This window comes from Exophiala xenobiotica (assembly GCF_000835505.1).
Source record: "Exophiala xenobiotica strain CBS 118157 unplaced genomic scaffold supercont1.6, whole genome shotgun sequence".
Lineage (NCBI taxonomy): Eukaryota > Fungi > Ascomycota > Eurotiomycetes > Chaetothyriales > Herpotrichiellaceae > Exophiala > Exophiala xenobiotica.
The window spans coordinates 1,855,024-1,879,697 of record NW_013562489.1 but is presented as its reverse complement, the minus strand read 5'-3'; the positions used below and the strand labels follow the sequence as shown (position 1 = coordinate 1,879,697).

Sequence of the window (24,674 nt, the reverse complement as noted above, 5' to 3'; positions counted from 1 at the left end):
TTCAGCCAGCAACAAATCGCAGCACCGGATTGCAGCCATACCGGACACAATGGCCAAGGACTTTACAGCTGTGACCGGTGGTCCAAACAATGTTGTGCATTGTTCGAGATCTGGTGACTGGAGGAGCAGGATGGTTAGCATCCAAAACCAGAACGCTGGTCACCAATGGAATGCTTCCTGTGAAGATGTAACTTCTTTAACGCCTCTTCCTCCGGTCGCTTCGGCGGCCCAAAAGGTCCAAAAGGCGTCTCGAAACAAATCTGGAACACTGACAACGGAAATACAACGTATTGTGAAGAACCGGATCCCGAAAGGAGCCATTCCCAGCAGCCCGTCCAAACCAATGACAAGAGGGGGGCCCCTCACGGCAGAACCAAGTTCTGCACTGCCTCGAATTTCCGAAGCGTCTGTAACATTGGCCTCTGAAGAGTCCGCCGCCCTCTACGATTTACTACAAAAGGAGGTCATCAACCATCAATACTGGGTGTTGGAAGGGAACCGAGGAAAGCTTGATTTCTGCGCCCAGAGACAGGCGGGCGACATCGAGTTTGACATCGAGGTGAATTGGCGGGATAATCCAATCCAAATGAAATGGAGTAGGAGCACCAGCAGACTAGATCCAACTCAACGTCTGGCTGTTTTCGATGCAACTTATAAGAGGGGAGATCAGTACGTCAAAAAATATTGGCAGGCACTTCGCAAGCACCTCAATCGTGATCCGCAGGTCAAGGTGACCTTCCAATTCCGTGAGGCGAGAAATGTGAGTGATCGTTCCGCCACTCAGGCCATGAAATGGGTGTGCATCTTGCATCAGACGCCGGTGGTGGCTTAGGTATGGTTACCACGGTCTCTCATGGAGCATGCAATGGGTGGCGACTCGTGTGTTGATTCATGTGCTTTGGAGGTTGGCTTTGGGCGCGACGTGAGCGGATCTTAGACTACTCGACCATTCCGAATCTCCTAGAGAATGGGAATGGTAGATCCGAAGTCTGTGAGTTTGTACGTGGCATGGCCAGGGGTTCGGATTTGATGATTGCATGTCTGAATGGACGAAAGAGCTAGCAGGACACGGTCTACTCCGTGCAGATATGAAGTTCCGTCCATGCCCTCGAAATCAAGCCTCTCGGTTGTTTGGTCTTTCCAGGCGTTGCTGAGACGGCTACTGAACTGGCTGTGTGAAGGGCTAACGAATCTCGGAAAGTCTTCATGTACCTTCTCAAGTCATCCCCTCAAACTTCTCGCTCGCGCTTTCTGGTACAACCCACCCCTGCCGCCGCTTGCAGTAGTACTCCTGCTTCGGCCGGAACCCCTTTCGCGCCCGCTCCTCCAGACAGCCAGACATGACGATGACAAAGTCCTGGATTTCCGGATTATCGAGGTTCGTCGTGAACACGTTCGACCCGCATTTGCTGCAGAATGAGCGGACGACCGTGACGCCAGCGTCGGTGGCACTGTCGCGATACGAGGTGATGCTGTTCTGACCTTGGAGGAGGTTGAATTGCTGCGACCGTAGTCATCAGTCCTGCTGACTTTCAACCAAGATGAAGACAACAGAGAGGCACTACCTCTTTCTTGCAGAATCAGTTCGCCTGGAACGACGAACCGCTGGATTTTTGGCAGTTGATACAATGGCAGAGGACGGATGTGACGGGTTCGTCGTGCACGACGAATTCGATAGCGCCGCAGAGGCATTGGCCTTTGGTTTCTGCCATTGTTTTCGGGACGGTGCGGGACAATCTGAGAATCCAGGGAGGTTTGTGGGACTGTTTTTCTTGCCTGTCTGCAACTTGACTGCCTTATAAAGTAGTTGGTCACATTGCGGGCGCTTTGTCGAGTTATGTCCGGTAAGGCTGACCGTCCCTAAATGGATGGAGTTCAGCCTGGTTACTTCACATGGGCGCTGGAGTTTATTTGTTTTTGTATAGTCCTAACGCCGAGAATGAATGGATGGACGTCCACAACGCTGATTGCGTATCGGCTTGCATTCGCCCCTTCTTGCCCGCCTTGTCCAATCCAGTCAATGGAAGATTCTGTCAGACCATCACCTCTCCCAGTATTGCCCGTCGAAGGTCAAGTGCTTGTGCCAAATCGGGAGGATCGTTGACTTCGGGAGACCTGTTAGCCCTCTTTGGCCGCCGTACTGTGCCTTCAAACTAGGGTTATGGTGGTCGGTAAGCAATCAGCAAAGTAGTCCGTGACAAAGACCTGCCCAAATCCGATCCTCCTGTACCGCGGAGGGTCATTTCCGTTGTCAGCATCAACACTCTTCAGAATGAGCATAGAGTTAGTTGGAGGCAGACTTGGTCCAGGCCCGAAGGGTTTCACAGCGATCTTGAGACAAGTGATCATCTCCACGTGCACGGTTCCTTTCTCGTCCTCAAGATACCATCCGATTTGCGCAGCAGCACCGCTCATCCAATCCGGATACTTCAGTATATCGTTGTGCAGAAGCTGTCCCGGCGTTATCTGTTTCAGCTGGCCAGAAACGACCACGTCTGCATACTGAACTGGCCCGAAAGGGTCCGGTCCGGCCAGGGACACCCTTGCGTCTAGCACAGTAATAGCGGACTCGAGGAAGCCATCGTCGCTTTGGACGAAGCCGTCGCTGCGGTCGTAGCTGACAGGCCCGTCTATGCTCGCCCATGACCAGGACGGGGCACGATAGATCGGAGCCCTTGTTGCGACCATCTCCTTTGGGATTTGCCACGCCAGCCCAATGTGGATTCGGTTCTTCCACAACCCAGCAAGATAGTCTCCGCCCAGAATCCGTTGCGCCCGCCTGGCCAGCCCAGCAATGGCGACAAGTTTGTCTTCTGGAAATGCAAGATCTCTTCGTGTGTAGTCCTCGACTATTCCGCACCATGACAAGACGTTATATACATCTGGCGAAGGTTTCCGGGGGAACGCCTGTGGTCCTTGCCGTTCAAGCGACACGTGAAACCGCCAAAACTCATCATTAGGATCAAACTCTTGGTCAGGCACCCTCTCACTTTCGTGGCGAAGGCACCTCACACACTCAAAGAAGACTTCTCTCTGACAGAGGTGCAAAACCTGCCTTGATATCTGCCGCTCCTGAAGACACCACGCTCGTCGAGCCACTGGCCCGCGTCCAACTATCTCATCGAAAGGGGTTCCTGGAATGCAAAGATGCAGCATTCCCGCCCTCCCAGAGTCATCGGCAAAGGGGATGACTACGCCTTCGCGCTCTAGCCCCGACCGCGGGACGAGAAAGCCAACACGACAATCTTTGGAGTCGCTGGCAGCAATTGTCAAGGCGGCGTTGCCGTAGATATCACACATTTTGGAGCCTTCGGCAAGCCAGTCCTGCTTGTTACCTTGCAGGATGCAAAGACAGTCAATCCACAAGTATGCAAAGCCTAAGGCAATGCAGCTCGCTATCGTGTCTTGCAATGTCTGCGGCATCTTGTCTACTTTGACTTCCATTTCAGGGTTGCGTTGGCATTCTTTGACATAGTTTATCCACCAAGCGTGCTTGCCGCCCCAGCAATAGCTCAAAGCGACGTACTCATGCCCAAACGACTGTGTGGTTCGGACGATTCGTGCCGTTCCCGTAGTGCTGACTTTCCGAAGGTCAAGTAGCCTCGTTGGGTAAATTCTCAACTCCGGATCAAGTGGACAACATTCGGGATGTGTAGTCAAACAATGCGTCCTCCACTTCTTGATTTTCGTGACGACAGAAGAGTCAATCGAACTTGGAGACAATGGCTCACGAATTTGTATGCCCGAACGGCCTAAAGGATCATCTACACGTCGTCAGTTGGAAGAGTTGGGTTCGTACTGTCTTCGCGATTGCCCATACTATGGTAGGTATATATAGGCACACTAATGTCGACTCGAAAGCCTTCCAAGAAATCGCTGATTGGGTTGGATTGCAAGCCATGGAGAGATCGTTGCCCGTGCGAATGCTCATCTGTTGTTGCCCTCTGAAAACCAAATTCCGCGCAGGTGACATGCAGGTGGGTGGTCTGGCCTGGAGCTTCACGCAGTTCATGTCGCTGTTCAGGTAGACGCATGCCCCCATCAAGATAACGAACCACTATTGGGAACTTGAGGAAGTGATGATAAGCCACCGGGGGATAGCTGAGTCTCTCAAGAAGAGCCCTTTCGGCTTCTGGACGAAGGTAATCCAGGAAGAGACGACAGAGCTTGCATGTTGCAGCTGCATTTTCAAGAGCGAGCCACTCATTATGAAGCAGGTGTCCGTTCCTTTCAGTCACCGAGCGAAGTGTAATGCTCTTGCAAGAGTTGCAGAATGGCATTGCTGGAGATGAAGGCAACGGCACAGGGCTGGAATTCCACAATGCAGTCGCCGAGCCAGGACATGGACATGAAGCACAATACCGTGAGGAGCTCCGGGTTTTCTGGGGTTGAACGTCTCCCGCTCCACCGTACCATGTACGTTGTTGATGGCCTCAATCGCACCGTCGACCCTACAGTAAACAGCGACGATGCAGAGTCTCATGCGCGATGCATTCCCATCTGAGGACTGTCGCATTTCAAGACTTGCATCCTCGCTGCCTCATACGTCCTGTACCGCGTCCAGGGGTTGGTCGAATTGCAAGCAACCAGCTTATCTATGTTGCGGGAGGTCAGCCAATCGCTGCCTTGTATGCAATCGATTCCTAGGGGATATTCTTGAGCTGTTGGCTTGTCAGATAGTCTCTCATTGGGCTACATCTCATCAACAGGTCTCAGGGACCTAATTCACACCCTGGGGCTAACATCGAGAACCTGATTATGACGTCTTCGCGGGTGAAGATGCGCCGATATCATATATGAAAAGGTGCTGGGCCGCTGGAGCGGGCTGAGGAGGTAAGCGAAGCGTAAACAACGTGGTTTTATACGGCTTGATCTACACATACCTGAACCTGTGAAAAACAGCATCAATCAAATGGCGGCCGTCCTCGAGAAATTGAAGGTATCAAAGAGCGAAGGCATGAGTGGCATTGGGGCAGATCAAGGTGCTCTACAAGATTCAAACTCGCCATCTTTCAATCCCACAAAGTCGGGAGATCAAGCACCAGATCCGAGCCTGGGAGTAGGCAGTGGCGAAGACAAAGGTCTGGAACAAGCACCCAACAGCTTTGGAGGTCCATCATTTGGTAGAACAAGCAAAGTTCCCAGGCACAAGTCCGAATTCCTCAACTCGCTGGATCCTCGAATTGGCTACGACGACGACAAAACGCGTGAGGAAGATCTGGAGCGTTATGAGAGCAAGTATGGCAAGCCAGAAGACTTCCCAGACGCTCAGCTACGTGGGACTGATATGGCCGGAGTTGGTCCAGATCAGAGGGCACTCAGAGAAAATCCAGATTTCGCATCGCAAGAGAAGGATGCGATTGAGAGGGGGGTTTAGAATTCTTCTGCTCAGGGAGAGAGTCGCACAGAACGACCACACAGGTTCGCCCTTCCTTTGATGTTGCTTGTGGTGGAACGTGACGCGATCAGGTTGTTTTGGCATCACGATGGATTCTGATGGGTTGGTCGACTCGAATGATGTGACGTCATGCCCTTTATATGTGGCTTTAGATAGCTTGAATGAGCTGCAAAAGTACCAACGTTGGAGTTCTTCCTTCAAAGCCCCGTCTGATCGAAGGTGGTAGTTTCCTTTCGTGTGACCTCGGTCGGTTGACTTTCTCGCTGTGCTGGTACTCAGTCCGATTGCCATTGCGACACCGACGATGTGAAGGCTCGCTCTACGAGAAGTACCTGTCCCATTCCAGTCATGGCTGCCCATCTCATGGCGCGGACTTTCAGGCAACGCCTACTTGGTCGCCATCGGCAATTTAGCAGAAACGTATTTACCAAGGATCAGATCAAGACTGCCGAATTGCAAAAGACACCTCATACGCCGAACCAGATTGTGACAGAGGTGCCGCATTCCACAGAACCTTCGGTCATAGACGTTCCTGGTCCGCTATGGTACCATCGTCTCGGTCCAGTCAAAGACTTCTTCTCATGGTTCAGCCGGATGCAGCGAAGGAGGCCCCTTGGGACCACGCTGGCAACGTCATTGACCACATATCTTATTGGCGATCTTCTGGCACAGGAGATTGGAGGAGAGCCATATGACGGTGTTCGAACCTTGAGGATGCTCACCATCGGTGGACTTGCATCTATTCCTGGGTATAAATGGTATGACCGGTCGACAAGTCGACAATGCAAGTGCAAAAGCTAATAACCTTCTCACAGGTTCCTGTTTCTGGGTACCCACTTCAATTACGCATCAAGATGGGCTTCGATTTCGGTAAAAGTGCTCATTCAGCAGTTCCTGTTCGCACCGATCTTCAACACATATTTCTTCGGTATGCAGGCTGCGCTGTCGGGCCACCAGCCTTCCGTCGTAATCCATCGCGTTGTATCAGCAGTCCCAGAAAGCGTTGTCAGTTCGGCCAAGTTCTGGCCGATAGTGACGGCTTTGAATTTCACGCTCATCCCAGCTCATCTGCGGTTCGCCTTTTCTGGGGTGTTTGCTGTTGTATGGCAGACGTACCTCTCATTCCTGAACCGGCGGGAAGAGAAAACCGAGCCCACCGGCAGTCTTGCAGATCAAGCTCGACAGAGAATGTTAGAAGATGCCCCATCGGCCTCTGTCGTCGACGTGCTTGATGGTGTTGATTCTGGAAAGTCAGTCTAATAGCTCAGCCATTTAAGAAAAGTCCTGCTCTCACTCGGCCCAGCTATCATCAGGCCAAGTCCATGCCGTTCATTACGTTAAGTAAAGCCACGCCTTTTCGCAGGAATGCGTCAATGGCCAGCCACTAACACACGTGCCACAACTTCTCAGTGAATCGTGAAAGGTGCGGCAGTCTTCACTACCACCAGTCCCACACAGCCGCCGACCACACCGCTCTCCGGCGAGAAAAAGAATCCAACCCAAAGCTGAGACGAGCAAAAACTTAATGCAAGCTTCGGTGGTTTGAAGCCAGGTCATGATGAAAACACAGACATTCGAGGCCAGCCCGAACCGGTTTATTCTTTGACGGATTCAACTCAGTGCCAACGTGATGTTACCCGGGGACCAGGGCCAGGTTGGCGGGAAAACCGCTCTACGTGCAAGACATTGGCGAATGGGGCCAGGGCGTCCCCCAGAGCCCAAACGTCGCTTGGCCATACTTACACAAAATTCGGTCAGTTAGATATATGAAGTGACCTGCGGGTCGTGTTGATATTGAAGTGAAGGAGGAATGCGAGGCTAGCTTGGCGAGGCTGTAAATCAATATTTACCTGGTATCTGGAATAATTTATATGCAACATGGCGGTGCCTAAAGTAAGCCTAGTGCCCCTATATCTAGCACCTGGACATGCGAGGTCGACGCCTATTTGCTAAGCTTATACACACTAGAAGCCTTACCTAAAAAAGGTCAGCTCCCCCGCATCTCTCGTCTGCAAGGCTCCGTGCCTACCTAGCCTACGAGTAACGTTCCCTCAATCAATCTCAAATCTTTCGAAGTGCGCCAGCAACGTCAAACTTTCCCAAGCACAGCGCGCATCCTCAACGACCGGCCAACACACCATTCTTTCTTTACGCCGAGAACTGCTCTTCATCCTGTCCCCCTGATAGCTAGCGGAGAGCATCACTCAGTCCCAGGAAAAAAGAAGATGGAGAACCACACCTCCTCAACCAGCGCCGACCCAAAAGACCCTGCGAGTTTTCTGTCCTCGATCATCGGCGTCCCCGTCACGGTCAAGCTCAATTCGGGAATCGTATACAAAGGCGAACTGCAGTCTGTGGACGGATACATGAACATCGCCCTGGAGAAGTGCACAGAGTATGTCAACGGGCAGCTGAGGAGGAACTACGGCGATGCGTTCGTGCGAGGGAATAATGGTAAGAATATACAGCGTTCCGGACTCTTACCATGGGGCCGTAGCGTCTTGAAGTATGCAAAGAGCGCAGGACTGACGAGAGTGTGATACATCTAGTGCTGTATATTTCGAGCGAATGAGGAACGCGCCATGTGTACGTGATCGGAGATTTTGGGGACAAATCGACACGGCTCTTTTCACCAGCTGTCGAACACATTGCAGGCTCGAGTCATTGCGAATGGGACTCGCCGGGTCGAGGACCAGTATTGGGGAGACGCTCTCACAAGGCTCACAGAGAAACTGAACAGCGCCTATCAAACAAGGTGCGTATGCGATGCGAACAAGCCTGGGACTATTTTGGTACGAGAAGGAGTGGCACATAAGGAGTTGCCAACTATTGAGGTCCAGACGAAGCGACGAAGACTGCTTGGAGACGATAGTCAAGAGTCTAGCCACCACTTCTCAGCGGTTCAGCAGGTATTTTACTCGTCCAGAAGAATACAGTTCGCCCATGGACAGCGACCCGTCCCTGCTCATCCGTCTCCGTTTCTTCCGCATTGATGCTGTCGAAGAACGTCTTCTTCACCTTGTCCAGTTCTTCCCCTTCCAATACCGCGATCTGAGACAGCGTTCTCAACCTGCTCCAAATGTCATCCTTGGACAACCATGTCTCGAACTCCACCGAATCCTCGCCTAGAGGCAGACCAAACAGCGGATCGGCGAAATGTAAAGTGAGCGGGTTACTTCTATTCTGCTCGTCGAACACCTTGCGCCATTGTTCATGTCGAAACCGTGGCTGCTCATCGTCAAATGTCCAGACCACATCTCGCATTGTGCTTTCCCATCCGGAATGGATTTTCCACGTGAGTGGTGAGTTATCTGGTTGGAATGAAAGTGAGCGATGCACGGCGAGTCATGCTCTGATATCAACTTACAGTCTTCGATGTTCCAGATGCCGCCGAAAACACCGGTTGGTTGCAGCACCCGAGCTATCTCTTTTAGAGATTCCATGTTTGCAAACCTTGACGCAGGTCAGTGATAGTAGGCTTTGATGTTTCGAAATCCTCGACCTACCAATGAAACGCCTGGGGAGGTTAACGATATGGTTTTCCTGACACACTCGGACTGATTGACTTACTTGAGCTGCAACAACACATGCCAGACTTCCATCAGGGATTTCAGCCATGTCATTGGCTGTGCCTTTCACGACCCTGACATGAGGAAGAGCTTTCCTTTCCAATTCCGCCCGCATGCCATCGTGCGGTTCGATTGCCACAATGTCATATTCTTCAAGTCTGGAGGCGAGGACTTCGGTGAATTTGCCCGTCCCAGCTGCTAGGTCCGCAACTTTGGCCCCGTTGACACCAACAAGTTCCAGGCGTTTGAGAAATTGCTCGACTGCTTCCTTTGCATAAGTGGGCCGATGAGCATCATAAGCTGCAGCTGGCGCGAACCCCGTCTGGGCTACGCCTGGGATCTCTGATGTTTTCATAACCGTAACTCGCACTCAGCAGTGGCTGAACGACTCGCGAAGTCAGGCGTTCAAGATGTACTGGTCAATACAAAAAGCTGCCAAGTGAAAGACTGTGGTATACAGTACACGAAGGGTGGCGTCACTCGCGTCCAATGGTGAGTTGTGAGGGCTCGGATTCACGACTGGGGCTGTAGCTGCGATACCCCGCACCGCTGATGGCGAGCGCAGGAAAAAAAAGTTGAGATGGCGGCGAAGTTGCGCACGTGGTGGCGGCCATCGCATACCGCAGCCTCGAGCAGACTGAGAACTTGCAGCTTTTATTGCTGGTCCACGGCATCTCAAGATTCGTCAATTTCGTGGTCGCGGCGACAAGATGGTACTGCAAGCCATTCAGTATGAGCCAGCATCGGCCTCTTCACCCCCGTCTCTGCGCATTCTCGACCAGCTTCTCCTCCCCCATAGGACGACGTACGAGCAGGTTTCCACTTGCGAAGAAGCCCATGCAACGATCAAGCAGATGAAGGTGCGAGGAGCGCCAGCCATTGCTATTGTAGCCGCTCTCGCATTGGCCGTTGAGATCGGGACAGTAGTTGCGGCAAGGAAACTGCCCAGTTCTGCGGAAGAGGTGAAGGAGTACCTAAGCCAGCGGTTGGACTACTTGAAGACCAGCAGACCCACGGCCGTCAATTTGGGAGATGCGGTGGGCAAATTGAAAATTGTCGCCAAAAAGGCCACCCTTCAACCGGACGCAACCCCCGACACTGTGGCACAGGCATATATAGTGGCTGCCGAACGAATGCTGGTAGACGATGTGTCCGACAACAAGGCCATTGGAGAACACGGCGCTCGATGGATCGAGGAAAATACTGTGGCAGGGAGAAAAAGAAAACAAGAGAAGAGTCAAGAGCTGCAAGTCCTAACACACTGTAACACTGGGTAGGGAAAGCACGAGTCTGAACATTGTTAACGGTGACTGACCTTCTTTCAGGTCTCTTGCAACGGCTGGGTACGGGACCGCTCTTGGTGTTATCAGATCTCTCCGGACGGCTGACATGCTCACTCGGGCTTATTGTTCGGAAACCCGACCATATAACCAAGGGTCTCGCCTGACTGCGTATGAACTCGTCCACGACCAAATACCAGCGACCCTTATCACAGATTCAATGGCTTGTGCCTTACTTGCCAAACAGGGAGATAGACTTGCGGCCATTGTCGTTGGAGCTGACCGAGTCGCGGCAAACGGCGACACTGCCAACAAGATCGGGACATATTCTCTCGCCGTGCTTGCCCGGCATCACGGGGTCAAATTTCTTGTCGCCGCTCCAAGGACCACCATTGATCTAGCTACCGCCTCCGGTCAAGACATTGTGATTGAAGAGAGAGCGCCGGAGGAAGTCACCAGGATCAAGGGGCCAAAGGTCACCCCAGAGGGAAAAATACTTGTTGATGAAGGTGCGGAAGTCATCAGCACAGCCGCAATTGGGATTGAAGTATGGAATCCTGCATTTGACGTTACTCCTGCCGAGCTCATTGATGGAGTCATCACAGAGGTTGGCGTAGTGGAAAAGGTGGATGGAAAGTTCGACTTTGGTCCGATCTTCCAACAGTCTTGACCAAGGGTCGGTCGCAGCACTTCTTACCTCGACAATGAGGTTTCAACTCCGTTTAAAAGTACGCCGGCCTCTTGGTACGGTGCGGCACTAAGACACTGCTCAGTTGAGACGTTCAAGAAGACGAGTGTCCAGAAATGGCATAGCGTGATGACTAGCAGGACTGTGGTACTGTGGTACTGTGGTATCTCAGCTCGAAACCGCTCAGTGGGAGTGTTGAAGCGTGATGGTATCGAGTTCTCGGAAACCACGGAAACCCTTATTTTTGTGATTGGGCCTCTGGTTTTGAAGAATCGGGTTGGCGTGTGTTGTTCTCCATGCTCGCCAACAGCTGCTCAATGCGGCTCTCGATGCCATCTAGCTTAGTTTCTAGGGCGGAGGCTGTCCTTTCACCGCTATATCATCGTGATCAGTTAAAGCCGTAGTGATGGCGGACATACGGAGCTGTCCCTTACTGTGCAAGCTCCTGGAATGCCTTTTGGCCACAAATAATGTTACAGTCAGCGGGTACGGAGGACTGAAGAGCAGGCATCAAAACCGGATTTTTGCTCACTTTTGCCATCTCCGAGTTCAGCAGCTGCGGATTTTCGTTATCTAGTTTATCGTTCGATTGGGCGTTGACATTTTGGCTGTCGGGCCCCTGTTGTGCCATTGGGAGACAACGGTGCAATTTTTCAAAAGGGTCCTTTGGTGGGATCGAGGCCGAGTGAGGGACCGGTGAAAGCGCAGAGAGTGTGACCGGGAGAAGCTGACGCAGGGACCAAGATCGGCGTCAAAAAAGTGTTTGACTACGGTACGGGTACGAGTAGCAAAGAGAAACAAGACCGAAGACAGTGTACTGTAACCGAAGGTGTTGATGGGTGGGAACAGAATGTTGTAGACAGGCATGGAAGCAGGATGGATCAAGTACGAGGTAGGCGTCGTGCGGTCGTCTAGGTAAAGTTCACGCCAGGACAAGGCTCATCAGAAGCACACCAGCAGCAAACTATCGCCTAGGCCTCCCTAAGCCTCCCTAGCCCTGCCTTGCGTTAGGTACCTAATAGGATTGGCTTGCTCGAGGCTTGCTCCGGAGACCCGGCAGCCCGTTTATAACTGGCACTCTTCAACCGTCCCCCTCGGTCAATGCCCATCTCACAGCCTTGTGCCTGCGGTGAAGTTTGATATCCCCCAAAAGTATCCCGCATCCGTATGCTGAACGATTATCTGATTCTGTCGAAACAAGCTTTCACCTCTGTCGCCTCTTCGTGTTATCCCTCTTCTCGCTCTGCAACGCTAATCGTTCTGCAGATGTGATTTGCATCTATCAGACTACTGTGTACATCCTCCCTGTTTCTCGTCCTACTGTATGCGGATCGAGATGACTCTGTGTTTGCATTGCTAGCAGCGCTTCCGCTTAGGCTGATGGGTATCCACGCGTCTGGAGAATGCCGGGCTTCACGGAAAATCGGTACAAGCCTTGCTCCACAACACGGTGAGGAAGAGGGTACAAAGAAGCTGGTTGGAAGACAAAAGTATGGGTGTCCCACATGGTTTCCGCCAGCTGACGGTGCCCAAGGCTCCAGAAGCGAGGCATCTTACTGGACGACCGAAGTCGTATCGTTCTTGACGACTGGTTCATCTGACAGAACGGTGGATTTCAGAGGATGAAAGCGAAGTCGTTAGGCGTGGACTCAAGTGGACACGCACCAAAGGCAACACTCGAGCTTCGTCCAGCATTTGCCAATAACGAACAACTGCAGCGCGGATCACAACTCTCAAGAGACGAAGGCAGGGTTACGCTCATCACCGCGCCCTTGCCCTGCAAAGCCTTGCACCACGTCTGAAACAATGTTTTGTTACGACCAAAGGTCAAGTCAAGTACGAGTATGAGCAGAACTGTCTGTTTGCCTCTTGCCGCGTCGCCACCAGTAACTTTACAGTACTCGTAATAGATCCCTCTCAACAGCATCTTACGTACACGTACGTGGTTCGGCAAATCTGGGGCCTGTCGTCCTAACCTTTCTTGGGACTTACACTCACGGCTTTGCCTTTCCGTTGGTCAAAGCAAAAGTCACGGCTGCACAGTACCCAACGATGAAATGTCACTGGCCATGGTCGACCTTAAACCGCACTGATCACAATATATATAACAATGGAAGTGCTTGGGACGGTGGTTTGGTACGTGGAGATCTTGAAACGATCTTGTTGAGTACGCCGGGGAGAAGCATCAATCCTGATGTCGTTATGGAGTATTGAAGTCAGGATTTCACCCCTCGACCATCCCAAAGCAGGTTGCTGTAGCTTGGGTTTGATGACGGGTGCAACCTGTGTCGAATATGCTTTTATTGGGCCAAGACCCATAGTTCGGTGCATTTGATCTTCTCCATCTGGACAGCTCATGTTTCAGCGTGTGACTGTTGCCTTCGAGGTGGTGCTGGACGAAGTTTAAGGATTTACAGTCCCGAGAGAACCCTTTCTGCATGCACTATGGGTGTGGAACCTCCTGACTTGGCCCGCGGCGGGCTTCTCGACTGAGGGATCGAACATTCGCAGACAGATCGCGTTCCCGAGAACCGGTCTCCATTTTCGAAGGGTGCACCGAGATCGTGCTCTTGTGCGGCAATCGACGTCAGTGGCCTTGAACAACTAATCTTCCGGACTCGTGGCTGCATATCGCGCCTAGTCAACTTCGGGGCCTGGGGCTCATTGGTGTCCACCACTCATGGTGCCTACGCAGACGACTTTATTCTACGCCAGATCGACCGAGTAACAGGTTTTAACACTTGTCCTGTTTTCTCGAGTCCTGACTCGTACGATACGCTTTCCTGCAGCCGTTGATCTGCGACCTAAATTTTCCATTATTCGTAGCTCAATTTCTCGCCTGGAGACTCTGCTTGGGCATCGAAACGGACAGCGAAATTGGCTTTCACCATGGCGCCAACAAATTTTTGGTCGACGATCAAGCATGGGTTTGTCGACATTTGCTGGAGCAAAGTGCAGGGTCCATCCAATTCTCCTTCCGAAGGACTCTACCCCGTCGGACCCTCCACGCCTCAATCTGTCACGACTCTCGTTTGTTTGGATGCAATCGAAAGCAGGAGATTATTCTGCCAAATCAGTACGTCTGACCGAGTCTGTGAGCAACTCGTTCCATCGATGCTGTGCAAAATATCTGTGAAATATATACATACTGCGGTAGTCAATAGATCTCGCGCCAGGAGCCATTGCCGTCATATGCAGTCCATCGACGGCTCGGTACAGCACCTCAGCTGGTAGCGAGTCAGCACGATGGTGTCATCGAGATGTGCTCTGTCTACTCCGTACGCAGGTACATTTGCAGAGGGCAACAAGGTTCCCCCACCGAGTCCACCGCCGCTAAAGTGGGATGGCTTCCTCAGGGTCTGGCAGGCACCGAGCGACGGCCTTGGGACCGCCATGACTGGAACGAGACCCAGCTTGGAGGCGCACATGCATGGCTTCGGTTGCCTACTAAGAGCTAGCAGTGTATGATTTTCGAAACGCAAACCGAGTCCTCCCACCACCCACTGCCTAAAAGATGCCTGGGAAACCCCGAAGACGAAGAAATCCACAGATGATTGGGGCCAGTTCTGCCTCGCTAACGAACGAATGGCGGCACGTCAAAGCGAGAGCAGAGCTCCTTGCATCATCCTATCAGCTTCCCCTGTCCATGCCCACGTCAATGCCTGATTTTTGGGTTTTCATTCCATCAACATCACCTTTTCCTCAGACCATGAACAGCCCATAATCTCGTTCTAAGCGGCCCTTTCTCGCTCCTCTTTTCCATTCTTTCCGTACAAAGGCGCTTGTCGCCAATTTTCTCATCTTGTCCGATCCTTGCACGGTTACCGGGTGGGTGGGGAGTTTTTGTGTCTCTACTCGTGGGCTTTCGCTTGGCCCTCCCATCAGCATCCCTCCTGATCGCGTGGTCTATGATCGTATTGCACCAAAAATCCGCCTTATTTCCAGTTTGAGATCTGGATATCCTGTTTAGGACTTCCATATCTGCTTCTCGGTACTGATTGGAGCCGCATCAGCCCAACTCGCGATCTCAGGGCTTCATCGGCATCGGTATCGCATTCGTCTTTCCCCCACCACCATCACGTCGGGCCCTCATGGGTATTGAACAAGACCCTTACGGACCCTGAAGACCTTGGTGCGGAATCCTCCATCACTAGTCGACGATCGACTCGACCTGCGCATCGGCCTCCAGGAATCAAAAGGGGCATCTTGTCATCAATCGGAAAGCAATTCCTCTCAAAACCTCATCATTGTCACTGCAACCTACCTAACTCTGAATCCAAGAACACGAAAATTTATCCTGTGGCTGGTGATATTGCCAAGACCGATATACAACACTATACTACATACACCCCTTCCAACACTGGCTCTTGTTACCCATCACCAATCATCACCGGATGCTCGAATGACACAAGGCCTAGACCTCTTTGCCACCCCAGAAGCGTTGTCTCCACATGAAAAACAGGTCAACCTCGATACCCATCCCCCCGGACCTCATCGAACGGTTTGTACGGCAGATCCCCCAGGTTGACGACCGGAACGTACCGCGGCTATCGATATCCTACCATCGATGAGTCAATTTGCACGCTTGAATGACAGATCTTGCGCCCCATCTCGAGCGCTTAGGCCTTGAGCAATACCTTGATATATTCTTGAGCGAGGGTTTCGACACTTGGGATACCTTGACCGATATTCAAGAGAGCGATTTGTAAGTCTCTGGCCGAATGCCACCGCGTGGCATACTGACGAATACCTATAGCGACGCTCTTAATGTCAAGCTAGGTCATCGAAGGGTAAGTGGTTACCAGACCTGGCATAGAGTTCCAAGATGGCTGACTCTCAGCAAAGAAACTCCAACGGGCTATCGCGGATTACCGAGGCATCCCGTACGAACGCGTCGTTGGATCTCCGGCTCAAGAAGCACCCCCGGAAACGGGCAAGCCACTTGAAAGCAGTGTAACCCCAACTGCTTCGACCGAACGAGGCCAAGGACAGGCTCCTGAGGCCAAGAGGAAGTATAGGCGTCACCCCAAGCCTGACGAAAACGCACCCGAGCGCCCTCCTTCAGCATATGTGATCTTCTCCAACAGGGTGCGGGAGGAGGTAAAGGACCAAAATTTGTCCTTTACTCAGATCGCCAAACTCGTTGGCGACAAATGGCAGAAGTTGGACCCCGCCAGTAAAGAGCCATTTGAGGCACAGGCCAACGCGGCAAAAGAGAGGTATAACATACAGTTGTCGACATACCGCAAGACCGACGCATACAAGGAGTATATGCAGTACTTGGCGGACTTCAAGAGCAAGCATGGACCTGCGTCGGAACCCAAAAGACCGAAACTCGAAGCCGAATCTAGTGGCAGTATCATATCGACGAAATCGTTGGAGCTGAATTCAGAAGCGACACAACCGCCGTCAGGTCATGCTCGTGGCGGTTCCGTCGGATCGGTTACTTCGTCTTTCACAGGCGGCCCTATACCACCGAACCCCTCCGCGCCGTCGATGCCATCACGCCCACCTCTGCCTTCCTCTCGCAGCGGGTCACCTCCTATTCCTGCCGGGCGAGACTACTTCCGTCCTGGGCTCCTGTCCAGTCATAGCTCTGTCTCGGACGAATCGTCGACGGTACGAAGTGACATACCGGAACCTTTGTTGCGGACTGCAACTCTTTCATTGGGCACAAGTTCCTTAGCACAACCGCCATCGTTGGGACAAAGCACAGCTGCTTCACCATCGGATACCCTCCCGTCTCCTGACCACCTCGCACGTTCGAGGATAGCGTACTTTATTCAACAACAACAGCAACAGCAGCAACAACAACAACAGCAGCAGCAGCAGCCGCCTCAACAGCATCCTGCTGCGACACCGCCTTTCGGTCCTCAAGGTAGTATGAGCGCACCAGCGCATTTATCGCCGACCATGCAGGAGATCTCCTGGAGAAACCGCTCCTCAGATCCTCGAACGGCATACCAGGAGATGCCCAGGGCACTACACGCCTCTTTGCCATACAGCCCTGCGACGCAACAATACCAGCCTTCCCAACGACTACCAAAGATGCCATCTGATAGACCTCCAGATTTTGCTCAAGGAGCGAACCTGCGAACATTACCACTACCCCTTCCGTCGTCCGGTAGCAACTTATCCTTCCCACATGTGGGGTCACCACCAGTGAGTGAGGAGTCGTCACATTTCCGACGACCAGCTCGAGAAGAGGGCCGCCCAGCGTTAGATCGGTCAGAAAGCGATGCGGCCAATGCACTAGCTGGTCTAGCAGCAGGAGTTCCTCGTTCCGACACGGCAAAACCCATCCAATATCCTCCGCCCAATTCTGCACCATAACACGAGGCGCATTCAGCGACGGGACTGCTTTCCCAATGACGATATGAAGAGAAACAAAAATGGCGTAAATGTCTTTCGATTGTGGCTTATTGTATAGCGCCGGATTCTTCATTAGCATTTATACTTCTGCAGCGAGATGTGAATGGAGATCAGAACTTGGAAATCAAACGTCTTCCTACCTTCGCCCTCTGTGTCATGTCGGAACGTGACTGGTGACCCTCGTCTGTGCGACAAGTGCTCTGTCCTGCTGTAGGAGAACATGCCTGATCGTCGTCCTGACAGAACCAAGGTAAGCCTACTTGGACATAGAGTGTCGGCGGTCTCCGGCAGCCGAGAGCTTCTGGAGGCAGAGGTCCGCCGCAGACGTTGTCGGGTGCGATTTGAGATAGGTTTTGATCCGGTGTCGCATGCATGATCATCAAGAGATTAAAGCATGCTCAGAGCTCATAAGAATATCACACGGCATTTCTTTTGCGGGTGTGACGACACACAGTCTATCAAAAGGAAACTCTGGAGATTTGAAGCACCGTGTAAGCTTGACAGCAAAATGCTTCGAGGTTCGTATCTCTCCTCGTATCGCTCCTGCAGGAAGCAGCCACGATCTACCTGCCGTAAAGCTAGGGATGACTCGCAGAAGATGAACAGGACTAACTAACTCCTGGTCCAGAGGGTAGCATAACAGGGGGCGGATCGTTAAGCCGTCTACTCGCACCACACAGGCGTAAGGCAGGCTGTCCCGCAGCCTCATGGGATACGAGGTACGACGGCCTCAACGGGCACAGGTTCATCTCGATGCCAACGAATCGGAGGGGTCGTTCCAGGCTCTGCAGCTAGGTGTATGATGGTGTTGAGCTTGTGGAAGCAGCCATCAATCAGACCTGGTCGATTGGTGGCCGATAGTGGCATCAGGTGGTTTGGGCTTGAAATGCGAAGGGGCGTCGATCGTGGGCATTAGCCTGTTCCAAGCTGCAGCCAACCATCAACACCCTCGGCATTTTCTTTTTCCAACCTCATCTTAACTTCTTTACCAACCCCATTCATTCATCTTCGCTTTCATCAACATCTGGCCTTGCTTCTGCTGCTATCATCTGCCCCATCCCCATGCATCATATCAGTCCATGTTTCAAACACTCCAGCTCAATTTCCTTTCAAGCGCCAACCTCAGGCTGCATGAGCACCTGGACAGCCCTGCTATCATCCCTCCTGCCCAATGGCGCCGCTCAGCAAGCCAGTCCCTCTCATAGCAGTGCCATTGCAGCTTCTGCCAATGCTTGGACTGTTCAGCCGCCTTCTCGAATCACGAATGTGTGCCAGCATGTGCTCTCGAATGTTCGAAGCTGGCTTTCGTTACCGACCTTCTCGAATTGTTCATGTCTCCGTGATACTTCCTATCTTCACAGTGCCGCAACAGTCCTCCAATATCAAGGATCGTCATCGAACGGACCCAGGGTATCATCGTCTTGCGGCCTTCTTGTTTCCTGCAGATTTTATGCACAGTGACTTGGATCCGCTTCCAACTCACAACATCAGCAAGCATGCTCCTCAACCACTATATAAGTCCAGCGTGAGTACATCTCCTTCAGGGGTTTTCCCTCCTTCAGGTCACTCTTTCTTTTATTGTTGACAATTATCAAACTATTCTTTCTTTTTCATCGCCAGCAAGACATCCACTCGTTTCTAGTTTCTGTCGAGACATCCATTCATTATATCAACCATGCATTCTCTTGCCGTCGTGCTGGCAGTCTCTGCCCTCGCCTCTATTTCGCTCGCAAAGCCAATTCCTGTCCCGGGCACTTCCGTCAACACCAAGAAAGGCTTCACTGTCAACCAAGGCCCTGCAAAGCCATTCCAGCCGGGTCCGGTGCAGTTGCAGAAGGTCTATAGCAAGTACAACAAACTCGCTCCGGCTGATGTCAGCAATGCTGCAGCCGCCGATGGGTCTGTCACTGCCACTCCGGAGCAATACGACTCCGAATACCTCTCCCCAGTCACCATCGGTGGTCAAACCCTGAACTTGGACTTTGATACAGGTTCGGCTGATCTGTAAGCAATGGCAAGTGCTCGACTCGCGATAAGAATACTGATTGTTCCTAGTTGGGTCTTCTCGTCTGAGCTGCCCAGCTCTCAAAGCTCCGGACATAGCATCTACAACCCGTCCAAGTCGTCCACCGCCAAGAAGCTTTCTGGTGCCACCTGGGATATCAGCTATGGTGATGGTTCTGGTGCTAGCGGTGACGTCTACACTGACACGGTCGACGTTGGAGGCACCACCGTCACCGGCCAAGCTGTTGAGCTCGCAAAGACAATCAGCGCGCAGTTCCAGCAAGATCAAAACAACGACGGCTTGCTCGGTCTAGCTTTTAGCTCGATCAACACGGGTGAGAAAGTTCTCGTCAACTGGCGCCTTTGTACTGATATATGATAGTTACACCTAAACAGCAGACAACCTTCTTCGACACCGCCATCCACGAGGGAGTCCTTGATGCCAACGTCTTCACGGTAGACCTAAAGAAGGGTGCTCCCGGCTCCTACGACTTTGGCTTCATCGATGATAGCAAGTACACCGGCGAAATTACCTATACAGCGGTCAACAGTGCCAACGGGTTCTGGGAATTTACTGGCACCGGCTATGGCGTTGGTGACGGTTCATTCCAATCAAGCAGCATTGACGCCATCGCGGACACTGGTACCACATTGATCCTCATTGACGACGACATTGTTTCTGCCTACTACGACGAAGTTGATGGTGCCCAATACGACAACAGCCAGGGTGGATATACCTTTGACTGCACTGCTACTTTGCCTGATTTCATTCTTGGTGTTGAGGATGCTCAATTCACTGTTCCTGGATCCTTCATCAACTTTGCCCCAATCACTGACGGCTCGTCGAGTAGGTTTTGACCCAGTGTTGAATATCGCGTGACAAGGCTAACGAGGTGCGCAGCATGCTACGGAGGTATTCAGAGTAACGAGGGGCTCGGTCTGTCGATCTATGGAGATGTTTTCCTGAAGGCTGTATTTGCTATTTTTGACAGCGACAACACTCAGCTTGGTTTCGCGAACAAGGATTTGTGAAGGGTAGTTCCGTTTCAGTCCTGACAGTCGAGGTGCTGCCACGGTAGTACCTCCCAGAAAGGACCGGGCGAAGGACTGATGGTGAAAGTTTTGGCATTAGTCGAAGTTGTTGTTGGACGCAGCCTGTTTACATCTAGAGATGAGACGATGAGGACTGGGATGATTTCGTTTTCTCGAGTGTACATACATATATGACAAAGGAAGGGAAGGCACTGCTTAAGTAATATGGAGCTCATGTCAATTCTCCTTGATCGTGAATACTGGAGTACGTCATTGTGGCTGGACGGAGTACTTCCTATGTAATTAATTGTGAAACCACCTTCTTCTCAAATACGGACGGTGGTACTAGCAAACTGGTTCCGCCCAAGCTCAGACTCGAGCTACCACTTGCTTGCTTCAAGCTTGACCAATGTTGATTTAGTTTCTTGGACGTCTTATATGCTGCAGCGCGGCGACTCCGACTTTGCCTGGTTCCGTGAGCGAACGCAGTCACTGCACAGCGATTGCCTATCCGCTTACACCGAGAAAATGGCCTCCACTACTAGCCCTGATGGCTTGACCTCCGAACCGGCAAACCCGCAAGATCGCGCTGCGCATAGTCTGCCTCCGAAGTCCTATGCCCAGGCGGTAAATGAGGAAGCTGCGCCTCTGGACCAACAAGAAGAGCAGCGAGTTAATGGCGAGCGGTCGAACGGAAACGGGGTGGCTAACGGCCACAAGGAAGATGTGGACGATGCGAAAGTCCTGTACACAGAGCATACAAGTCAGAATGGACAGATTCCGTTGACGAGCATCAAGCCCAGCGAGGAGTACGAGGAGGGTTTGCGGCATAATGCAAAGAGGGCGCCTCACAAAGAAGTCGGGCCTGGCGTTGAAAAAGGCATGAAGAGGCAGGATGTTCCAAATGCGCAGCAAGCACCTCATCTTGCCAGTGGGCGAAGAGCGGGCGCGGGCTGGGAGACTTCTGCGTATGCCTGACCCTCCTTCCGTATATATACCGTCTTTCTCTTCGTATGAAGGCGTGCGGGTGAGAACATGTGTGCTGACTACTGTGAATGACAGGATCCGCTGGGCCCCGTTGAACGTGCCACTGCAACGACGTCTACAGACCCTGGCTGTACTATGGCATACGACTACGATCCCGATCTTCTTGTCGCTGTTCTTCCTCCTCTGCGCTATCCCTCTCACGTGGCCGCTGCTGATACCTTATCTGTTGTACATCTTGCTGATCAGCGAGGACTCTACCAATGGCACATTATCGAGACGGTCGAATTGGCTTAGACGCAGCAAGTTCTGGTCGGCGTTCGCGAGTTATTTCCCGGCCCGCTTGCATCGGACGGTCGAGCTGGAGCCCACGAGGAAATTCATATTTGGATACCATCCACATGGGATAATCTCGCACGGCGCGTTTGCAGCTTTCGGGACGGAAGCGTTGGGTTTCGCGGACTTGTTCCCAGGGATCACGAATACTTTGCTCACGCTGGATACGAATTTTCGGGTTCCTCTGTACAGGGACTATGCGCTTGCGATGGGGCTGGCAAGTGTCAGCAGGGAGAGTATTGAGAACTTGTTGAGCCGAGGAGGACATAATGGCGAAGGTATGGGGCGGGCCGTCACGATTGTGATTGGTGGTGCGAGGGAGAGTTTGGATGCGAAGCCGCATAGTCTCAGACTCGTGTTGAAGAGTAGGAAGGGCTTCGTGAAATTGGCGATCCGCACGGGTGCGGATCTCGTGCCTGTGCTGGCGTTCGGAGAGAACGAACTCTATGAGCAGGTGGATAGCGTGGAGCATCCGTGGATTCATAACCTGCAGATGGTGGTCAAGAGAGGGCTGGGGTTCACGGTGCCGTTGTTTCATGCCCGTGGGATTTTTAACTATGATGTTGGACTGCTGCCGTACCGGCGCTCCGTGAATGTGGTGGTAGGACGACCGATCAAGGTTGTGCAGCAAGGTGGGAGGGATGGGAAGGTTGATGAAAGCTACCTGGATGAGGTGCATCAGCGGTATGTGGATGAGTTGTTGTGGTTGTGGAATGAGTATAAGGACACGTTTGCGACGGCCAGGAAGGGGGAGCTGCAGATTGTTGAATGAAGAGGCTTTGAAGAGGCATGATTGATGGGAAGAGTCGGTCGACTGACTAGGCTGCCATGACTAGAGGCAAGCATCGTGATGGTGTATGGTGTATGGTGTATGGCATTGTATAGGATATGTGTAAGAATACGGACGGGACAAGGCGCTGAACCTGGACGAATGTTGTTAACATTCAGTTACCGGAAAACTTGGGAAGTGCTCTTTACAAATGAAGGCATTCATCATGGCCAGTAGCGAGCAGAGAGTACTTGAAATCATACCATCAAGCAAGAATTGTACGTAATGCAGTGAGAGCAGGGGGTTGTCTCTCCTCCACTTAGAACTACTGCCCTCATGCTCTCTGGCCTCGACTCGACTCTATTCTTTCAACGTGACCACCGTGACCATATTCCTTTCCTCCCCAATATCTCAACACACCTGGCTTCTACTACCATTTACCTCAGCGCCTGCTCGACGGACCACCTCAACATGCCAGCAAGACGTCCATCCTGCAAACCCGCGCCCGCCCATCCCAGAGTTTCTCACAACGACTGGGACAACTCCCTCGACGACAACAATGACTCTGGCATGGAGATGTCTGGTGGAGGAAGTGGTGGTGGGAGTGAAATCGGAGAAATCGAGGAGAGTTTGAAGAGGACTATGGCTGTGGATGTAAGTCTCCCTCTTTCCCATGTTCGGGAGCTGGCGGGACGTGTGAGAGGGTGCGTAGGTGACTGACGCTGAAAGGTGATAGACGGGCCTTCGTAAAGAACAAAAACAACAACGTCTCGAGAAGGAGTTTGAGAGTCAGGTCCGGCAGTTGGAAGGCCAGATAGATGAGAGGGTTGCGGAAGGGAAGGAGGATGTGTAAGTTTCTTCATTTTCCTTCCCTCTTGATGTCCAGATGGCATGTTATCACTGAACTTCCCTTAATATCGACACATACTCGGTCTCTGATTTTGCCAGTGACCTTCTCTTGTTTCATTGTGGTGCGCCTTCTCCTCTCATGCTGTCGAATCTCACTTGATTCCTCACCTGGAGAATCCCAGGGCTGTACTCTTCTTCCATATACTGCGCGTCTTCCCTCTCCCTTGTCATTCTGCTTTTCTTGCCTCTACTAAAGATCGTTCGAGGCTTCAGTGTCCTAGCAGTATACTGACAACACTCATCTGCACAGTGTCCGCATTCAAGATGCCCACCTGTCAAGACTCCTAGCACTCTCACGTCGAAAGGCCGAAGTCGAAGCCCAAATCATCGAGCATACACGAGAACTTGCTGATGCGTTCCTTGCGGTCAAGGAGGAATTCGAGGCAGTCTTGCGTGGACGGTCGGAAGATGTCAGTGAGGCTATCGAATCGTTGAACAAGTTGGAGGAGGCGGCGTCCCCAAAGAGATCTCAATGACGGACAAGTCATGATCATCGCTGATGGCTGGACACGATCATCGAACCACTACCATGTTCCTATCCCTCAGCGGCTGCGAACAAGACCTTGATAAACAGACTACAACCTCGACAGCCAACATAGATTTCTCCGTGCTGACTTTCCTTTTCAAGATCAGCTTCTGTCAAGATATAGCCCTGCTCATCACCACATCGACAGCACTTGGACCAAACATTTTTGGCCTCGTCGAACTTCAGATCTTCCAGGTCCCAGACCTCCACGCCAATATGTGTGCCCTTGTGCCCCGACTCCAGCGCTTTTCGCTTGTCGAGTGCCTCGTCATAAGCTGCGCGCTTCTCTGGGTCGATTAAGACCTCATATGCAGTGACGATGTCATCGACGGCGTATGCCCGCGGACGAGATGGGGGCGTGGGCTTTAACGAAGAGTGAGCAGCCTTGTCTGGATGATGGATCAGCAAAGCGCGACGGTATGCTGATTTGACGTCCTCTTGGGACAAGCGGCTCCAATCTGCACCGCGTGGGAGGAGAAGGACGTCGTAGTGCGTATGGTGAGGTTTTTGGGAGGCCGAATGACTGGACATCAAAGGATGATCTCGTCGATCAAGGTACGGAGTATGAACCAAAAATAATAAAATGCTGCGGAACAGTTTTTGATAACCACCTACGGGAGGTCTAGCTAGCGCCACAGACACATCAATAACAGGGTTCGGTCGATCATGGCTTTGCTGCTTGTTCTTCTGTTCCTTGATTCTGCATTACCATTTTGCTGACGTGCATCCTTCGTATTTTCTCCGACCGCAGATCTGGGATTGTTCGATCCTGGCTGGACAGTCTTTGTGGGGAACTGTCAAATTACT

General features: G+C 52.1%; 12 protein-coding genes across 13 annotated transcripts; 9 read left to right on the top strand and 3 right to left on the bottom strand.

Moving 5' to 3' along the window:
* Positions 1-49: 49 nt before the first annotated feature.
* PV05_09951 (uncharacterized protein) lies at positions 50-832 on the top strand (the record flags this gene model as incomplete). Its single annotated transcript, XM_013456339.1, has 1 exon — positions 50-832. One exon carries the CDS (start codon positions 50-52, stop codon positions 830-832), a length of 783 nt encoding a protein of 260 aa, XP_013311793.1.
* A 1,316-nt stretch (positions 833-2,148) lies between these two features.
* PV05_09950 (uncharacterized protein) lies at positions 2,149-4,280 on the bottom strand (the record flags this gene model as incomplete). Its single annotated transcript, XM_013456338.1, has 2 exons — positions 2,149-3,764; positions 3,821-4,280. The coding sequence occupies 2 exons, from the start codon at positions 4,278-4,280 to the stop codon at positions 2,149-2,151; spliced, it is 2,076 nt and encodes a 691-aa protein (XP_013311792.1).
* A 632-nt stretch (positions 4,281-4,912) lies between these two features.
* PV05_09949 (uncharacterized protein) lies at positions 4,913-5,388 on the top strand (the record flags this gene model as incomplete). The annotated part of the gene is made up of 1 exon (XM_013456337.1): positions 4,913-5,388. The coding sequence occupies one exon, from the start codon at positions 4,913-4,915 to the stop codon at positions 5,375-5,377; it is 465 nt and encodes a 154-aa protein (XP_013311791.1). The 3' UTR covers positions 5,378-5,388.
* A 224-nt stretch (positions 5,389-5,612) lies between these two features.
* On the top strand, positions 5,613-6,735 carry PV05_09948 (uncharacterized protein). The gene is made up of 2 exons (XM_013456336.1): positions 5,613-6,156; positions 6,214-6,735. The coding sequence occupies exons 1-2, from the start codon at positions 5,747-5,749 to the stop codon at positions 6,656-6,658; spliced, it is 855 nt and encodes a 284-aa protein (XP_013311790.1). The 5' UTR covers positions 5,613-5,746; the 3' UTR covers positions 6,659-6,735.
* An 888-nt stretch (positions 6,736-7,623) lies between these two features.
* PV05_09947 (U6 snRNA-associated Sm-like protein LSm6) lies at positions 7,624-7,938 on the top strand (the record flags this gene model as incomplete). The annotated part of the gene is made up of 1 exon (XM_013456335.1): positions 7,624-7,938. One exon carries the CDS (start codon positions 7,624-7,626, stop codon positions 7,936-7,938), a length of 315 nt encoding a protein of 104 aa, XP_013311789.1.
* Positions 7,939-8,232: 294 nt separating this feature from the next.
* On the bottom strand, positions 8,233-9,377 carry PV05_09946 (uncharacterized protein). The gene is made up of 4 exons (XM_013456334.1): positions 8,969-9,377; positions 8,905-8,915; positions 8,766-8,851; positions 8,233-8,709 (listed from the first exon to the last, which is right to left on the bottom strand). Exons 1-4 carry the CDS (start codon positions 9,320-9,322, stop codon positions 8,279-8,281), a joined length of 882 nt encoding a protein of 293 aa, XP_013311788.1. The 5' UTR covers positions 9,323-9,377; the 3' UTR covers positions 8,233-8,278.
* A 195-nt stretch (positions 9,378-9,572) lies between these two features.
* Positions 9,573-11,483, top strand: PV05_09945 (S-methyl-5-thioribose-1-phosphate isomerase). The gene is made up of 2 exons (XM_013456333.1): positions 9,573-10,240; positions 10,293-11,483. The coding sequence occupies exons 1-2, from the start codon at positions 9,678-9,680 to the stop codon at positions 10,915-10,917; spliced, it is 1,188 nt and encodes a 395-aa protein (XP_013311787.1). The 5' UTR covers positions 9,573-9,677; the 3' UTR covers positions 10,918-11,483.
* A 3,115-nt stretch (positions 11,484-14,598) lies between these two features.
* PV05_09944 (uncharacterized protein) lies at positions 14,599-17,561 on the top strand. Its single transcript, XM_013456332.1, has 3 exons — positions 14,599-15,640; positions 15,692-15,725; positions 15,781-17,561. Exons 1-3 carry the CDS (start codon positions 15,525-15,527, stop codon positions 17,266-17,268), a joined length of 1,638 nt encoding a protein of 545 aa, XP_013311786.1. The 5' UTR covers positions 14,599-15,524; the 3' UTR covers positions 17,269-17,561.
* Positions 17,562-18,982: 1,421 nt separating this feature from the next.
* Positions 18,983-20,543, top strand: PV05_09943 (uncharacterized protein; the record flags this gene model as incomplete). The annotated part of the gene is made up of 4 exons (XM_013456331.1): positions 18,983-19,311; positions 19,363-19,646; positions 19,694-20,158; positions 20,213-20,543. The coding sequence occupies 4 exons, from the start codon at positions 18,983-18,985 to the stop codon at positions 20,341-20,343; spliced, it is 1,209 nt and encodes a 402-aa protein (XP_013311785.1). The 3' UTR covers positions 20,344-20,543.
* A 116-nt stretch (positions 20,544-20,659) lies between these two features.
* On the top strand, positions 20,660-22,754 carry PV05_09942. Of its 2 annotated transcripts, XM_013456330.1 has the most exons (2): positions 20,660-21,311; positions 21,406-22,754. In XM_013456330.1, exons 1-2 carry the CDS (start codon positions 20,782-20,784, stop codon positions 22,433-22,435), a joined length of 1,560 nt encoding a protein of 519 aa, XP_013311784.1. In that variant the 5' UTR covers positions 20,660-20,781; the 3' UTR covers positions 22,436-22,754. The 2 variants fall into 2 exon arrangements, with proteins under 2 accessions (XP_013311784.1, XP_013311783.1); XM_013456329.1 differs by having other exon boundaries at positions 20,660-22,754.
* PV05_09940 (uncharacterized protein) lies at positions 22,652-24,638 on the bottom strand. Its single transcript, XM_013456327.1, has one exon. The coding sequence runs from the start codon at positions 24,396-24,398 to the stop codon at positions 23,877-23,879; it is 522 nt and encodes a 173-aa protein (XP_013311781.1). The 5' UTR covers positions 24,399-24,638; the 3' UTR covers positions 22,652-23,876.
* PV05_09941 (uncharacterized protein) lies at positions 22,904-23,817 on the top strand (the record flags this gene model as incomplete). The annotated part of the gene is made up of 3 exons (XM_013456328.1): positions 22,904-23,086; positions 23,169-23,281; positions 23,592-23,817. 3 exons carry the CDS (start codon positions 22,904-22,906, stop codon positions 23,815-23,817), a joined length of 522 nt encoding a protein of 173 aa, XP_013311782.1.
* Positions 24,639-24,674: the final 36 nt, after the last annotated feature.

What these genes read in the sequence shown, in the direction of transcription:
- PV05_09940 (XM_013456327.1), bottom strand. Translation starts at nt 24,398, where the DNA reads ATGTCCAGTCATTCGGCCTCCCAAAAACCTCACCATACGCACTACGAC.
- PV05_09948 (XM_013456336.1), top strand. Translation starts at nt 5,747, where the DNA reads ATGGCTGCCCATCTCATGGCGCGGACTTTCAGGCAACGCCTACTTGGT. An exon ending in TCTATTCCTGGGTATAAATG is followed by an intron (nt 6,157 to 6,213) that starts GTATGACCGGTC and finishes ACCTTCTCACAG; the next exon opens with GTTCCTGTTTCTGGGTACCC.
- PV05_09945 (XM_013456333.1), top strand. Translation starts at nt 9,678, where the DNA reads ATGGTACTGCAAGCCATTCAGTATGAGCCAGCATCGGCCTCTTCACCC. An exon ending in CTAACACACTGTAACACTGG is followed by an intron (nt 10,241 to 10,292) that starts GTAGGGAAAGCA and finishes ACCTTCTTTCAG; the next exon opens with GTCTCTTGCAACGGCTGGGT.
- PV05_09944 (XM_013456332.1), top strand. Translation starts at nt 15,525, where the DNA reads ATGACAGATCTTGCGCCCCATCTCGAGCGCTTAGGCCTTGAGCAATAC. An exon ending in GATATTCAAGAGAGCGATTT is followed by an intron (nt 15,641 to 15,691) that starts GTAAGTCTCTGG and finishes GAATACCTATAG; the next exon opens with CGACGCTCTTAATGTCAAGC. An exon ending in TCAAGCTAGGTCATCGAAGG is followed by an intron (nt 15,726 to 15,780) that starts GTAAGTGGTTAC and finishes CTCTCAGCAAAG; the next exon opens with AAACTCCAACGGGCTATCGC.
- PV05_09942 (XM_013456330.1), top strand. Translation starts at nt 20,782, where the DNA reads ATGCTGCAGCGCGGCGACTCCGACTTTGCCTGGTTCCGTGAGCGAACG. An exon ending in GCGGGCTGGGAGACTTCTGC is followed by an intron (nt 21,312 to 21,405) that starts GTATGCCTGACC and finishes TGTGAATGACAG; the next exon opens with GATCCGCTGGGCCCCGTTGA.
- PV05_09946 (XM_013456334.1), bottom strand. Translation starts at nt 9,322, where the DNA reads ATGAAAACATCAGAGATCCCAGGCGTAGCCCAGACGGGGTTCGCGCCA. An exon ending in CATCTGGAACATCGAAGACT is followed by an intron (nt 8,710 to 8,765) that starts GTAAGTTGATAT and finishes CATTCCAACCAG; the next exon opens with ATAACTCACCACTCACGTGG.